The 15,179-nt window shown below is 37.9% G+C and overlaps 1 protein-coding gene across 1 annotated transcript in view; it reads left to right on the forward strand.

Annotated features, from left to right (window-relative positions):
* Window positions 1-15,179, forward strand: part of LOC104547508 (ryanodine receptor 2) — a gene marked incomplete at its 5' end in the record, with an annotated part of 90,676 nt that overhangs the window by 68,625 nt on the left and 6,872 nt on the right. Inside the window, 10 exons of the mRNA XM_010193227.1 lie at window positions 504-651; window positions 1,865-1,951; window positions 3,556-3,774; window positions 5,114-5,244; window positions 5,553-5,595; window positions 6,041-6,174; window positions 9,516-9,576; window positions 10,390-10,536; window positions 12,388-12,522; window positions 14,210-14,366. Coding sequence (XP_010191529.1) covers window positions 504-651; window positions 1,865-1,951; window positions 3,556-3,774; window positions 5,114-5,244; window positions 5,553-5,595; window positions 6,041-6,174; window positions 9,516-9,576; window positions 10,390-10,536; window positions 12,388-12,522; window positions 14,210-14,366 — 1,262 coding nt within the window. The remainder of the gene's footprint in view (window positions 1-503; window positions 652-1,864; window positions 1,952-3,555; window positions 3,775-5,113; window positions 5,245-5,552; window positions 5,596-6,040; window positions 6,175-9,515; window positions 9,577-10,389; window positions 10,537-12,387; window positions 12,523-14,209; window positions 14,367-15,179) is intronic.

A 15,179-nucleotide genomic window follows, 5' to 3' on the forward strand; every position in this document is an offset into this window, starting at 1 on the left:
CAGAATTTAAAATTTGAGGTTTGACTTTGTAAACACAAGAACTGAAGTTTTCCACAACCTGTGTGGGAGCCAGGTAGTTCAAGCACATGAGGTCAGAGTGGGGAACACTTGGACACATAGGCACTCATAAAGACATAGAGCTGTTGGTTTACAGACTTTTGCCAGTGAAAATGTTAGCTGCACAATTATGAAGCAGACCCTAAGGTAATCAGGTTAGCAGATTCTTGATTACCTGCCTGTATGAGTTCGCATCCCTGCTTCAGGGTGCCAAACCAGTAAGTTTAATTACCTATAGACTTAACCAGACTGTCACCCTTGCCAGCACTTGGGGCTGAAGAGAGCTATGTCTGTCTCCTCATTACTCATATGCGTGAATTGCATCAGTCACGACTGTGTGAGCCTCATGAAAAGATGCAGTGGCCTCTTTCAGGGGGTGGTTTTAATTTTTTGTTTAGCAGTTTTATTAACTTGACACATTATTTTGGCTTCATTTGCATCCTAAGAGGAGAAGATGGAGAAAAAGAAGAGAAAGCCAAGGAAGACAAAGGGAAACAGAAATTAAGACAACTTCACACTCACAGATATGGAGAACCAGAAGTTCAGGAATCAGCTTTCTGGAAGAAAATCATTGCATACCAACAGAAGCTTCTCGTAAGCTGTTCTCTGCACTATGTGTTTAGCTGTTGACAGGGATGCATACCAGCATACGATTCTATCAGTGCAGAGACAGATTTACATCTGATGAACCTCATTTTTCTATTCACCATCATCCATAACAAGGACATAAAGGCAAAGTTTTAACTGGAATGTAAGAGAAGAGAAACACACAAATGACTGAATAGACAAAATATTAATTCTTAGGAAGTCAATAGGTGTCCAAAATGCAAACCTTCAGAGATACCTGTCCATCACTGGAAAACAGCCAGGCATTTTTATATGAATAAAATGGCCTGAATTTTCACAGCAGATTGTGAGCCTGTAGTATTTCTCTTTCACTGAGAGATAAATTTGAGAAATAAAAAGAATTTATTTTTTCTCCTATAAAAAGAATTTATTAAGCTACACTTCTTAGCCTAAAACTCATAAGAAAAGATGTTACAGGCTTTTTTTGAACTACCAGTTATTATTTGAGAAACTTCTCAAAGCCTGTGGAAAATAAGACTAAAATAGCATAACTGTATGTGAGAGTGTCTTGGGAAAATGTGATATCCCTGAGCTTGCTGTATAATTATTTAAAATTCACACTTTTAATAGCTAGGAGATTCCACACAGATTCTGTGAAGGAAGAGCAAATGCAAAAGCATTATTTTCTCTGCAGTCCTTTGGATAGTATCATAGGTGGGAGAAGCTTTCCACTCAAGGTATTTAGGTCACAGATGAACATTTTGCTGATCTGGTAAAAATGCAATTGATTTTGGAACAGAATGAGATTTAAAATAAACTTCTATGCAGACATTTTTGTTTCTTGGTAAAAGTAGTAATTTGCTATGGTGCTGGAATATTGAGGTACAGGGAAGACAGATTTCTGTATTACTATTACATTACTTTTACATTGGGGAATGTCTATGTTGTCTCTAAGTATATTGAGAGGACAACAAAAAAGGTGTAAGAAGCAATTAGAAATCTTTCATCCCTTTCTACATGGAGTGAAACAAAAAGTCCTTTATCCATTATTGTGCATATGAAGTAGGAGAGAATTTGTACGATACATCACTCAAAATGTTTGAATTTTTTCTTTCTTATTTACAATTCTATTTAAAAGCTCCATAGGGGAAACAAACAAAAACCCTCCATGCAACAAACTGATAATGATTGTGTTATTGTTATTAGGCAAAGTGTATTTATGTTCTGTTTCTATTTTCAGAATTATTTTGCACGAAACTTTTACAACATGAGGATGTTGGCGTTGTTTGTTGCTTTTGCCATCAACTTCATCCTGCTTTTCTATAAGGTAAACTTGTCAAAATATTACTTTTCAAATGGGATGTAGAAAAACATTCAGGTTTTGTTGATGGTATGATATAGTAAAATTTCCTAGCAAAACAGATTAAATCCCTGCTGCATAATGCCACTACATGGCTCTCTGTGTGTCAGAAATCAGACACACAGAGTTTAAGTGAATCATTACGGTTGGAAAAGACCTCTAAGATCAAGTCCAACCACCAGCCCAACACCACCATGCCCACTAAACTATGTCCTGAAGTGCCAAATCCACACACTTCTTGAATACCTCCAGGGATGGTGACTCCACCACTTCCTTGGACAGTCCCTTGCAGTGCCTGATAACCCTTCAGTGAAGAAATTTTTCCCAATATCCAATCTAACCTTCCCCTGGTGCAACTTGAGGCCATTTCCTCTAGTCCTATCGTTTGTTAAGTGGGAGAAGACACTGACTACACCCTCACTCACTACACCCTTCTTTCAGGGAGTTGTAGAAGGCGATAAGTTCTCCTCTCAGCCTCCTCCAGGCTGAACACCCCCAGTTCCCTCAGCTGCTCCCCATAATTCTTGTGCTCCAGACCCCTTAGCAGCTTCGTTGCTCTTCTCAGGACACGCTCCAGCCCCTCAATGTCCTTGGAGTGAGGGGCCCAAAACTGAACACAGAATTCAAGGTGCAGCCTCACCAGTGCCAAATACAGGGGAAGGATCTCTGCCCTGGTCCTGCTGGCCACACTGTTGCTGATACAAGCTAGGATGCTGTTGTCCGCCTTGGCCACCTGAGCACACTGCTGACTCATATTCAGTCTGCTGACCAACACCCTCAGGTCCTTTTCTGCCAGTCAGCTCTCCAGCCACTCCTCCCCAAGCCTGCAGTGCTGCATGGGGTTGTTGTGGCCCAAGTGCAGAACCCAGCACTTGGCCTTGTTAGACCCTCATTAGTAAGTATGAACTGTGTGAAGTAAGTGTGAAGTAATAATAGACTCCTAGTAAACAGCGAGCTATTTTCAAATTTCTGTGCTGTGACAGAGGCAGCAGCCTGGAAGGCAAGCTTGTGCCTCAGGTGTTCTATTTCACAGCACAATGACCAGGCCAAGCCCAACCTTCCCTGACAGCTTAAACAAATGCACATCAGCTGAGATGTTTTCTGGTACTGTTATGCTCCCTTGAGAGGGTGTCCACAGCAAGGAGAAGTTGTGTCATCTTCAGCTGCCTAGAATATCATCTGTCTCCTTTGTCAAGACTTTTCATATGGTTAATACAACTCCCAAGTCTTCAGACTCGCATCAGTTTCTGGCAGAGCTCTGCTGATAAAGACCACATGTGGAAATGCCAGGAGTTTACTGAGTTTCTTCTGAGAGGGTTCTGCTCTTTCTTGAATTTAAAGTAATAAAATTCAACATGGTCCATATTTGCTACCAGCTACAGAGTGGAAAAAAAATGCACGTTGTCACAGAATTGTGTAGCAGGACGAAAGTGTCTCTGGGCACCTTTTTGTGCTAAAAATTATTTCCTCACAATTGTATTGTCCTCTGTATCATTGTTTTCAGTTAGCTTGTAGTAGTGTAAAGCTCCTTGTCAAAGGGGTGCGGCTGAAATATTAAGTGATTTAAACAGGTCTCCACCTCTGCTGTGACAGAAGAAAAGGAACTTCCTGTGGTCTCTTCTGGTGAAAATACCAAGCTGAACAGCCTGGAAAGTGACAACCAAAGGGTCATCGCGGTGCATTACGTCCTGGAAGAAAGCAGTGGCTACATGGAGCCCACCCTGCGGATTTTGGCCATCTTACACACAGTCATCTCATTCTTCTGCATCATAGGGTATTACTGTCTGAAAGTAAGAACAGCTGAATGTTGTGTTTTCTTCCAGCTCACAACTGTTTTGTCCATTGAGTGGTATAAATTTGAACAGAGTCAGAGGAACTCTGAAGTCAGATGACGGTATCTGCGTCACTCATCAGTCAACTAGGATATTTGAGAAGCATGGGACACTTTGGGCTACCACTGCTGCATGGTGTGGCCATAGACAGTGCCCACTTTCCATATACATGCCAGTGGTAGTAGTGTGGCAGGAACTTAAGTGTCTTTGAAAAGAGTATCTTGCAGATGATCTCTGTTAGGAATGTGAGACATGAAGGTGCCACCGCTACTGGCAAAATGCTGCTTCTGATTTAGGAAGACCAAATGCTGAGAAGAGTATATCCGGCATGTACTTCCTCCACTTTTACACTCTTCATGAGGCAAAAAATTAATATTAGTCAAAGTGAAGGATAGTACTAAATTAAATGGACCTTTGCTATGACCCACTATGGCTGCTCATTTGTCCTTACAATTATGATTTCTTTATTAAGGCTTTATGTATTCCTTGATATTTTGATATTTTTCTTTTCCTCTTTTAATGGATAAAACTTTTTCTATGCTAAAGAGACACAGTCTGCATTTGTAGTTAAGACAAATGGTCATAATTAAGTGATTGATCTTCATCTCTACCTTAAGGGTTTCTACAGGTCAATAAATACTAAAACGTGTTTTCCTGTTTCACTGGTTGGTATGCAGCATGGAAGCTTAGATTTTGAGATATCCTCTTCTTTCTCATAGCTTTTTCTTTTTACTTCACTATTATTTTTTATGCTACTTTCCCACATTGTTTTTGGAATTACATTTGTTCTCTGACTAGAAGGTAAAGACATTATTACCATTATTTGCCATACTGGATTGCCTTCTTTCCAATTCTGAAACCCTGAAGAAAAGAGCGAATATGGTTTCAGTCTCTGTCTTTGGAGATACAATAGTTTTAAAATTAAAAACCTTAATCACTATGAGTCTGTGTATGGTATGTTTGCTCTGCATGAAATCCACAAAATTTTTCTTCGCTGTCTGAATTTTTTTTTATTTTAGCTTGCTTTCACTTGACTAGCTCTAATAGCTCCATAGCACTGGAGAACTGTTTTTCTTTGAAGAATCCCTTTTCAGGGGGATCATATGATTCTGAATGACCCAATCCTTGTGTATTTGTACATTTGCAGTGTTCTGGACAATTCTCTTTTAATTTTTTTTAAATACTATTTTTGCTTTTATTCAGTTTTCATACTTCATTTTTCATAACAACCATCTTTTCTTAAAAATGTGCAGACCAGTGAATCTTAAATAACTCCTGATGTTTTTTTCAACTGCAGGTTCCACTGGTCATTTTTAAGAGAGAAAAGGAAGTGGCAAGGAAATTGGAATTTGATGGGCTGTACATAACTGAACAGCCATCAGAAGATGATATTAAGGGCCAGTGGGACAGACTTGTAATCAACACACAGTGAGTTTTTACCTACTCTGTCTCTTTATAGCTTTGCAAGGAATTGTTCTTCAGTCTCCACAACTCTATAGTTGATCATCCGGCTTGTCTGAAATAAATAATTGTGAAGGATATACAGAATATTTCAGGCACCTGTAATGCTACTATTTACTATTACTTTTTAATCTTCTTTGTTCCCAGTTATTTGCTTTAAAATTATTTGTGTTCTGTAAAAGAAAAAAAAATGTGTAATTTTTGTGACATCGTAGCAACTACTATGTCTTCTCATGATTGTCTAAAATGTAATCCTGTTTATCTCTGTTTTTCAGGTCTTTTCCAAATAACTATTGGGACAAATTTGTGAAAAGAAAGGTAAGGCTTATTATTAAAAATAAATAAAGTTTTAATGCATGTTTATTTTAATGATTGAAGAAATGTGGGTTACACTTCTTTGAAATATAACATTGATTCGGTGTAGATTTCCATATTTACCATTTAAAAATACACAGAATTCCTTATCTCATGCTTACAATTACTTTTGTGTTGTTTGGGTAGTTATACTTTCAAACTTTTTCTACATGAAAATTGTTGTATAGCACAGGAATTCAAATACATTGATGAAATTCTGTGGAGAATTTCTATGTACACGTGTGTATATTGCAACATATGTAAACTGTTTTGTCTGTGCGTATTTGTGTACTCACATACGTGCACACAGGATAGTGAGTCCCTCACCCAGGAGAGGGTTACAAAGGAATTTAAGTAGCAAATACTAGTCGACCCAACTGATTCTCTTGACTGTTCCTCCTAACTTTAGGTCATGGATAAATATGGCGAGTTCTATGGCCGCGACAGGATCAGTGAGTTACTGGGAATGGACAAAGCTGCTCTCGATTTTAGTGATGCTCGAGAGAAGAAGAAACCCAAGAAGGATAGCTCCTTATCTGCTGTGTAAGCATTCGCTTCTGCATTGTTTGTGTGATTGTTTGGGAGTTTTTTCCCCTTCATTTTTTTTATATATATTAAAATCAAGCATTCAAGGTTTCTCATTCAGCTTTGGATTTTCTTGTTGCTCTTTTATGTATAGCTATATAATATAAATCCATTTTTAAGTTGAATGATATAGTGAATTTATTTCACTATAGCTTTAGAACAATGAGTCATCTCTCTGAACTGTTTTCTCTGTTAGATTAGCCTCCTGAAATAACCTGAAAGAACCAATATTTGAATGAGAAACTGTTCTTAACATTTTTGAACTTTTTTTTTTTCCATTTTCCTTCCAGGATGGAGTTTTTGATAAATTTTGGTTTCTTTAATAACTCAAAAATTGGGGGCTAGAAAATTTTCTTATAGCTTGGGGTTGACGAAAATGGTACCAGCAGCCATTAGTTATGCTGTACTGCTTTTGGAGAGGCCATTTGATTGTTTAGGAAGCATCCCTCACTTTGGCAAAGTGGCAGCATGCTAGATTTATCTTTGTATACTCTGGTGTCTGGAGCATAGCACAGTTTGGGGACTTTTGAGACTAGCATGATTTTAATTTTTTTTTTCAAGATGTGAATGCTAATTTTGTTATGGATGCATCTTTCCATCCTTGTAAACTTGAAAGCCTGTTAGAAAAAAGAAACCCTGCCAAAACCAAAAACTTTCAGCTTTTATTTCTCTAATGTATGTAGTTCGTTTGTGATACAAATGTCATCCCTACAATCCTAATCAGACAGTAAATGTCACCCAGTCACTGAGGCCTGAGTCACGCTGGAAAAAATCTCTGTGAAACCTTATGATTTAGCTTCTACAGAATTGCTGTCTACTATGATGGGAATAATGAAGCACAGCCAATTGCTGACTGTGCCATCAGTGTGCCAAGTAAACGATGATCAGCTCTCATTATTAAAAAAATTTTTGTGCTGCCTTATGACCAGGTCTAGATTTGTTAACCTAGTAATCTGTTGCCTTTGCATAGGTAAGAAAAAAAAACATACCAAATGAAATGTCAATAAAGAAAATTAAAGTCTGTTGAATTTTGTTTAACTGGATAATAGACCCTAGAATTCACCATTAGTCATTGTGCTCATGTTGGTTTTTGTCTTTACAGAGCATTAATATAATTCTACTCTTTTACCTGCTCTGAGCTAAATGTATAGTCCTGTGTAAGTTTAGTGAATACAGAAAAGTATAATTCACTGTGAATAAAGGGTAAAAAAATTGACCTTAAATGAGTTACATGTATCATGACCATGAGCCAGCACTGTGCCCTTGTGGCCAAGAAGGCCAATGGCATCCTGGGGTGTATCAGGCTGGGGTGTATCAGGAGGGGGGTGGTTAGTAGGTCGAGAGAGGTTCTCCTCCCCCTCTACTCTGCCCTGGTGAGACCGCATCTGGAATATTGTGTCCAGTTCTGGGCCCCTCAGTTCAAGAAGGACAGGGAACTGCTGGAGAGAGTCCAGCGTAGGGCTACAAAGATGATTAAGGGAGTGGAGCATCTCCCTTATGAGGAGCGGCTGAGGGAGCTGGGTCTCTTTAGTTTGCAGAAGAGGAGACTGAGGGGAGACCTCATTCATGTTTATAAGTATTTAAAGGGTGAGTGTCACGAGGATGGAGCCAGGCTCTTCTCGCTGACAAACAATGATAAGACAAGGGGTAACGGACACAAGCTGGAACACAGGAGGTTCCACTTAAATTTGAGAAGAAACTTCTTCTCAGTGAGGGTGACAGAGCACTGGACCAGGCTGCCCAGAGAGGTTGTGGAGTCTCCTTCTCTGGAGACATTCAAAACCTGCCTGGACACCTTCCTGTGCAACCTCATCTAGGTGTTCCTGCTCCGGCGGGGGGATTGGCCTAGATGATCTTTTGAGGTCCCTTCCAATCCCTAACGTTCTGTGATTCTGTGATCTAAACTTTTTCTGTGTAGAAGTAAAACGTATGTATGAAAGATCTGCCACGTGTACATTAGAGAGCAAGGGTCAAAGCTTTCATAAATCAGAATTTTTTTCTACTACATTTCTTCTGCTTTTCCCTTTTTGTTCAAGTAGACTAATACACTTCAGAAGGAAAACTTAATTCTTAATTAAAATAAGCTGTAGACTGCTTGGAGTAGAGGTCTTGATCTAAGTTAGATTTAATGCTGTTTTTCAATTATAGTAGTTCCACTATATCTATTTAGTTTTTGTGCTATTACACAGCGGGCTCAACTTGAGTCCTTTGCCTTTTAGTTTTGTGTGTTAAAATGGTGTTAATTTTTGGTTGTATTAAAGAATAAATAGTGTAGCATAGAATATAAGTAGAAGTTTGGTATTTTGATGGCAGTATTACTTGGGAGTATAATATTCAAATAAAACCATTCCAAGAAGAAAAAGTAAAAAAATGGAGAGGACAAGATACAGTTATGAGCAAAAATGGTGTACATCTTGTTTGGTAAGTTAGTTGTATCACTTATCTATAGAGGGAAAAAAAAGCTTCAAGCAAATTAACGGATATAATTCTAGTGCAAAAAGACGTAGCCTAAAGTTGAGACATTTATTTGTGTTGATAGAGTAGAAGGAGAACTAATAACTAAATATATTAATCTAGCTGTATCACCCAAGGTATGCTGTCATAACTAATGGCAAAGAATTGGCATTTTGGGGTGCAAATTTTCTGAGCTTTTTTACAGCTGTTTTATGCTTAAATGGATCACATTTACAAAAAATAAATATTTCTTTTTCTCCATGGATTATAAAGACAGTTCATTTCACTTGTATGTAGATGATTCTTCTCCCAAGTAATGAGCAATAGGATGAGGGGAAATGGTCTCAAGTTGTGCCAGAGGAGGGTTAGACTGGATATTAGGAAAGAATTCTTTACTGAAAGAGTGGTCAAACACTGGAAAGTGCTACCCAGGGTAGCAGTGGAGTCACCATCTCTGGAAGTCTTAAAAAATGTGTAGATGTGGCACTTCATGACATGGTTTGGTGAGCATGGTGGTGTTGGGTTGCCAGTTGGCCTTAATGATCTTAGATGTCTTTTCCAACCTTAATGACTCTATGATTACATTGTAGACATTGACCAACATTAGGTCTGATGCATCCAAACCAGTGTTTATTAATTTGTTTTTCTGCTCTTTTTTTTTGGACAGGTCCATTCCAGAGTAAAAGTGTGAATTAGAACGAGGTTCTGATGTATTTCAGCTTTTGAAGAAATAGATCAGCTGTTGTGTCCTGTGTTCATGGGACAGCACTCTTCCTGTAGATAGTGTTGCATATTTTCCTTTTGTGTTTTGATGTAAAATACAATTTATTTATTTATTTTTACAGGCTAAATTCCATTGATGTGAAGTATCAGATGTGGAAATTAGGAGTTGTTTTCACTGATAATGTAAGTTTATTCACCTCCTAAAGAGTAATGTACACTTTTTAACCCAAAGAGAGGTATGAAATACTCTGGATTAAATTTAATTTACTATGTAGATGAAGAAAATCTTGGAAGCTTAGAAAGAGATTGCCAAAACTGTTTACAAGTTACATAGGTATTAGTCTATAGAACCTCAGCCAGTTCCCACCCTCCTTCTGATAGACTTTATTTAGGAGCAGTAAGCAAGCACTGCACTGTCAAATTAGAAAATGGACTATCTAAATTCTAATTACTGGTTTTCATATTCATATTCCGTATGTACTTGTCTTTAACACAAAAATTACATGACAGAAGAAAAGATTGAAAGTAAACTACTTAAAATATGTATTTTTAAGTAGTAGTTTTGGTAGTTTGAATTAGTTATATAATTCCTTTTGTAGCTTGCAGAGTCCTTTCATTTGTCATTAACCACCTTAGAGCTTTAATATTTTAATGTAATTATTTAGAAATTCATGAAAAATAATTTAATTAATAAAAACATTTTTACATTAGAAACATCAACAAATAAGAGTTTAGCAGTTGTGAAATTACTTTTTATACATTAAAAATAGAATATGTAAATTTTGACCATTTCTTGTGAACTCTGATGATTTAATATTTTTACGCAAAAACAAAATTCAGAAAGATCACTAGCAAAATCTATGTAAAAAAAGTCATTTTCTATTTAAAGAAAAGCATGATCAAGCAATTTGTTCTTTTTCTTAGTGTTTTAAGTTAATTAATTTAAAGGTAATAGCCACGAGTTTTATTTTGTAATGTACTTGTTTTTTCTGTTAGTCTTTCCTTTACCTAGCTTGGTACATGACCATGTCAGTCCTTGGCCATTACAACAATTTTTTCTTTGCTGCTCATCTCCTTGACATCGCAATGGGCTTCAAGACGTTGCGCACAATCCTGTCGTCCGTCACCCACAATGGCAAGCAGGTACTGCCTGTCACCACTTTTCAGCCTTTTTACTTGAGGAGCACATGGAAAAGATAATTTTGTGACTGAATTCAACAGAATTAGACTTTCTGCATGAATTTTAGAACTTGGGTTGATGGGATGTACGAGCATAAGAAATCGGGATGGGGATGTATGGGAGTCTCCGGCTGTTACGAGCAACTCTGTTCTAAAGTTGCTGTTTAAAATTTTTTCGAGGTTTGTCTAAAGAAAGGTCCAGTGGATACACAGTTACTCTTTGTGTTAGATGACTGTTTGAGGAACTTGGCCCTTTGATAATAATAAATCTTTTCTTAAAGAAGTTATAAAATCTGAAATGGCATTTCTGATTTAAGTAAAGAAAATGAAGACTTTTCATCTCCTGAGAGCTGTTGTAAGAATCTCATTTCGTGTAGCCTGAGACTGTGTTCCTCGTGTCTGGTGGCCTTCCTAGTTCAAAGGACCTTAGCAAAGCTTTTAATGATAAAAAAGCCATCTTTGGTCTGCTTAGAAGATCTTTCAGCAAGGCAGCTAATACAGTTGTTCTCCAAGTGGGCTGGAAATAGTGCCTTAAGTATCTGCTCTGTTGTGGGTACTTATGTGCTGTTGTAGTAACCTGGAACTTTAGTTCTGACTTTATACAGTGTAGGTACTTTAGAAGTCTGGTGGCAAGTGCCATTTAGAAATTTATCAGTAGCAAGTTATTTCTCAGGGGTTTTATTTTTATTCTATTTTGTTGTAAGCAAGTTCAATACTAGAGAAACATAAAACCATTAGCAATCAATTTTTTTTAAATGCCAAGTGTGATTGAGGTGCTTTTGCAGCTTAAATTCTGCCTTCAAATGCAGAGTCCCTGGCAATATTTTTTACAAAGTAATACGCTTTTAAGTGGATGCAGCTTATATTGCAAAATAGCTGTTAAAGCACATGACATACAGAAGACTCCTCAGTATGAACGCACACTGTTGTTTTACTATACCTGGCAAACTTATATTTAATTTGTGTAACAAAAAAATGTGTCTTGAAGAGTTGCAGAAATCAACATACTGCATTCTTTGCCCTTAAAAGAACAGAATTTCTTAAATTCTTAATTCTTATTTCTTAAAAGGACAAAAAAAATTAAAAAAAATCTAAACCTGAAAAAAGTGAAGTATTCTACCTTTTAAAAACAGTCCTGAAGTTTTAGCAAATTATCTGTGAAGTAAGGAGACATTATTTGTGATAAGGAACTTTTTAGGTCTGGCAGCTATGCAAATGAAATACCAGTTTGCAGGATATTGCAGTTCACTTCCAGCTGCTTCTCATAAAGCTCAAGGCAAAATTGTAATGATGCCTTTGAGCAGTGGGGTATTTCTTAATACTTCTTTGAGGTAGGTATCAAAATATTAGGAACAATTTCTTTTAGAAGTCATTTCATAGATGTAAATTAAATCATTTCAGTATTAAATTAGTAGAAATACCATATTGCAGTTATATAATAGGTGATATTAAATAGTAGCACTGTTACTATTAGGTAGTAAACTTTCAGTTATTTTTGTCTGACTGTGGCTTTCATGTGATTCTAATGGATTGTTTGGTTGTGTATGTGTGCAGTAGATTTTACAAGGTTTGTCTTTGTGTTTCTGAAGCATAGTTTTCCTTCAGAATAAAACAGGTGAAGAACAATCCTTGCATGAAAATATGCAGACATGTTACCAAATATTAGAAAGATATGCAAAGAGACAGAGAAAAAGCAAAAATTTCCATCTGCTAGTACATATAGATTGTTGTTACTTTCATTCTCTTTTTACAAAGCAAATTGTGTAGCAGAATTCTCTGGTGGTGTTATCTCCAGTCTGCAATTTTGTCTTTCAGTTGGTCCTGACGGTGGGTTTACTGGCAGTAGTAGTATACCTGTACACAGTTGTGGCATTCAATTTTTTCCGCAAGTTCTACAACAAGAGTGAAGACGGTGATATGCCAGACATGAAATGTGATGATATGCTAACAGTAAGTCTTATTTTGCTTTCTGGAATTTTTTCTTAATCTGTTATGTTTTTGTCCTGATTTTTTTCTGTAATTTCTATTCACGGAGTTGTATCATTAGCCAGCAATAGGAAAGACCATAACTGAAGGCTAAGGGAAAAATACGATGATCCCTAACAACCATTTTATGCCTTGTTAAACAAATGCATCTATAAATGAATAGAAGAAATATGATGATATTCTTTCCTATAGTTTCTCAAAAAATGAAAAACAACTACAAGCTGTGAAGCTGAGACAAGCTAGTTGAAGGGCAGCACTTTTGAACCTTGAGTTTCTCCAGGCCATGCAGGAGGAGGTTCAGTTACAGGCAAGGACTTTCATGAGTAATTTAGGTACTGAAATGCTTGTTTAAGCTTGGAAATCCATCAGTTTCCCCTAGCATGATTATCTTCAACTGAAATCTCTCCTGTGCTCAGAACCACTGAAAATTATTTTGTACTTACTGAGACAGTGCCAGGCTTTGCAGATGGGGATGGTAGGTAGAGCTTAAATCACAAAGAATGTCTAAGATGCCTTGCCGTTAATGTCCTTCTAAAAGCAAACATCTCCAATAGAGTTAAGTATATGTCAGTATGTTATGCAATATGAATCACTTCCAAGGATCCCTCACTTCAAGAAGGACAGGGAATTGCTTGAAAGAGTCCAGTGCAGAGCCACAAAGATGATTGAGGGAGTGGAGCATCTCCCTTATGAGGAGCGGCTGAGGGAGCTGGGTCTCTTTAGCTTGGAGAAGAGGAGACTGAGGGGAGACCTCATTCATGTTTATAAATTTGTAAAGGGCGAGTGTCAGGAGGAAGGAGCCAGGCTCTTCTCTCTGATGTCCAATGACAGGACAAGGGGCAATGGGTGCAAGCTGGAACATAGGAGGTTCCATGTGAACATGAGGAAAAACTTTTTTACTGTGAGGGTTACAGAGCACTGGACCAGGCTGCCCAGGGAGGTTGTGGAGTCTCCTTCTCTGGAGACATTCAAAACCCGCCTGGACGCGTTCCTCTGCAACCTAGTCTAGGTGATCCTGCTCTGGCAGGGGTGTTGGACTGGATGATCTTTCGAGGTCCCTTCCAACTGCTAATATTCTGTGATTCTATGTGATTCTGTGAATTGAGACCATTTAAAAGCCCAACAATCAGATAAACTGTGGAAGCAGACTAGCATCATACCACTTTTCAGATCATCGTTTAACAGTATTAGTCTCAGACTTTTTCCATTATTATCCTGTCCTCTACACATTCTAAAAGGAGTTTTGTTAGGAGTTTTGTTTTGATTTTTGTTTGAAACACTAAAGATGAGGAAAATCATTCACTTTTGAGCTGGAGAAACAGAAAAGTAGATGGCTGTGGTGGCAGCAATATTTTCAGCTTGCATGTTACTGAAACAATTGGATGTGAATCATGGTGTGCTGCTGGCCTTGGTCCAGTTGAACATGTGATCTTTTTGAACTGCAGCACAATGACAGCACACAAAGTGCTGCAGCTCCAGCTCACAGCAGCACTTCGCCTCCTGCAGAAGTTCATGTAACCTCAAAGTGGGGAGAACAAGCTGACTTGGCATGGTGTCAGTGCTGGACCATGGACCAGTTCTGCCAGTTACTTTGGTATTTTTACTTTTAGCTGCAGACAAACTTTGTGTCCCTTTATTTTGTGTTTTATAGTGCTACATGTTTCACATGTATGTTGGAGTACGTGCAGGTGGAGGCATTGGGGATGAAATAGAGGACCCAGCAGGAGATGAATACGAAATCTATCGGATTATCTTTGACATCACTTTCTTCTTCTTTGTGATCGTCATCCTGCTCGCAATTATTCAAGGTATCTCTTTGTAGCCCATAGTGAGACTGAAGGCTTTCTTTAGCAGTACAAAGGTCTTAGTGCGAGGGTAATTGTATGCCTCAGAGTCAGAACACCAGGGCAGGCCATGAAGCATGGACTTTTAGAGTAAATCACACCCACGTGGCTTTTTTTCCTAGCCTCCGTAAAATCAGCAGGCTCTAACTGTGTCGCTGAAAACCAAACAAGATTTTGCTGTGTGAATCCTGGTGTCACTGCAGTTTCTATCTTCTCATTGCCCTTTCTAAAAGCCTCCTGTAAAGGATCAGTAAGAGAAGGAATTAGAAAGTGATAAAATCTGGTGGCATACCTTACAGCTGTCCTTTAGCATAATCTACCCTTTGTGAGCTCACATGGAGAAAATCAGCACAAGGGCTTCAGTATTCCCCTACCAGCATCCAGTGTTCCTGACTGCTGGGCAAATCTTCAGGTTGGTGGGAAAATTGGATCATAGTTTTAAAAGGTTTAATCTTTTCTTATGTAAAAAACTGTTTGGTGGTGTCCCTGCTTACTTGAACACTATCAGTAAGGAAAGGTGCTGTGAAACAGCTTCTGTGTGTCCTGGTTAATGATGATGGAGAGTCAGCTGCTGTCAGATTAGCTTCTGAACAGTAGTGAAACTATTTGACTGATGGTGTGGCTTGCTGTTGCAGTCTGAGTAGTGGATACTGAATTTTGCTAAGTCAAGGTTGTTTTTTTATTATGCTTGTATTAACAATGTTGAATATTATTACCTTAAGTACTTAAAAGTCCCATCTGTTTACTTATTTTACCCTCAAAATATTGTCAGGAATG

The sequence above is a fragment of the Mesitornis unicolor genome, unplaced genomic scaffold, assembly GCF_000695765.1.
Source record: "Mesitornis unicolor isolate BGI_N332 unplaced genomic scaffold, ASM69576v1 scaffold931, whole genome shotgun sequence".
In the NCBI taxonomy this organism is placed as follows: Eukaryota; Metazoa; Chordata; class Aves; order Mesitornithiformes; family Mesitornithidae; genus Mesitornis; species Mesitornis unicolor.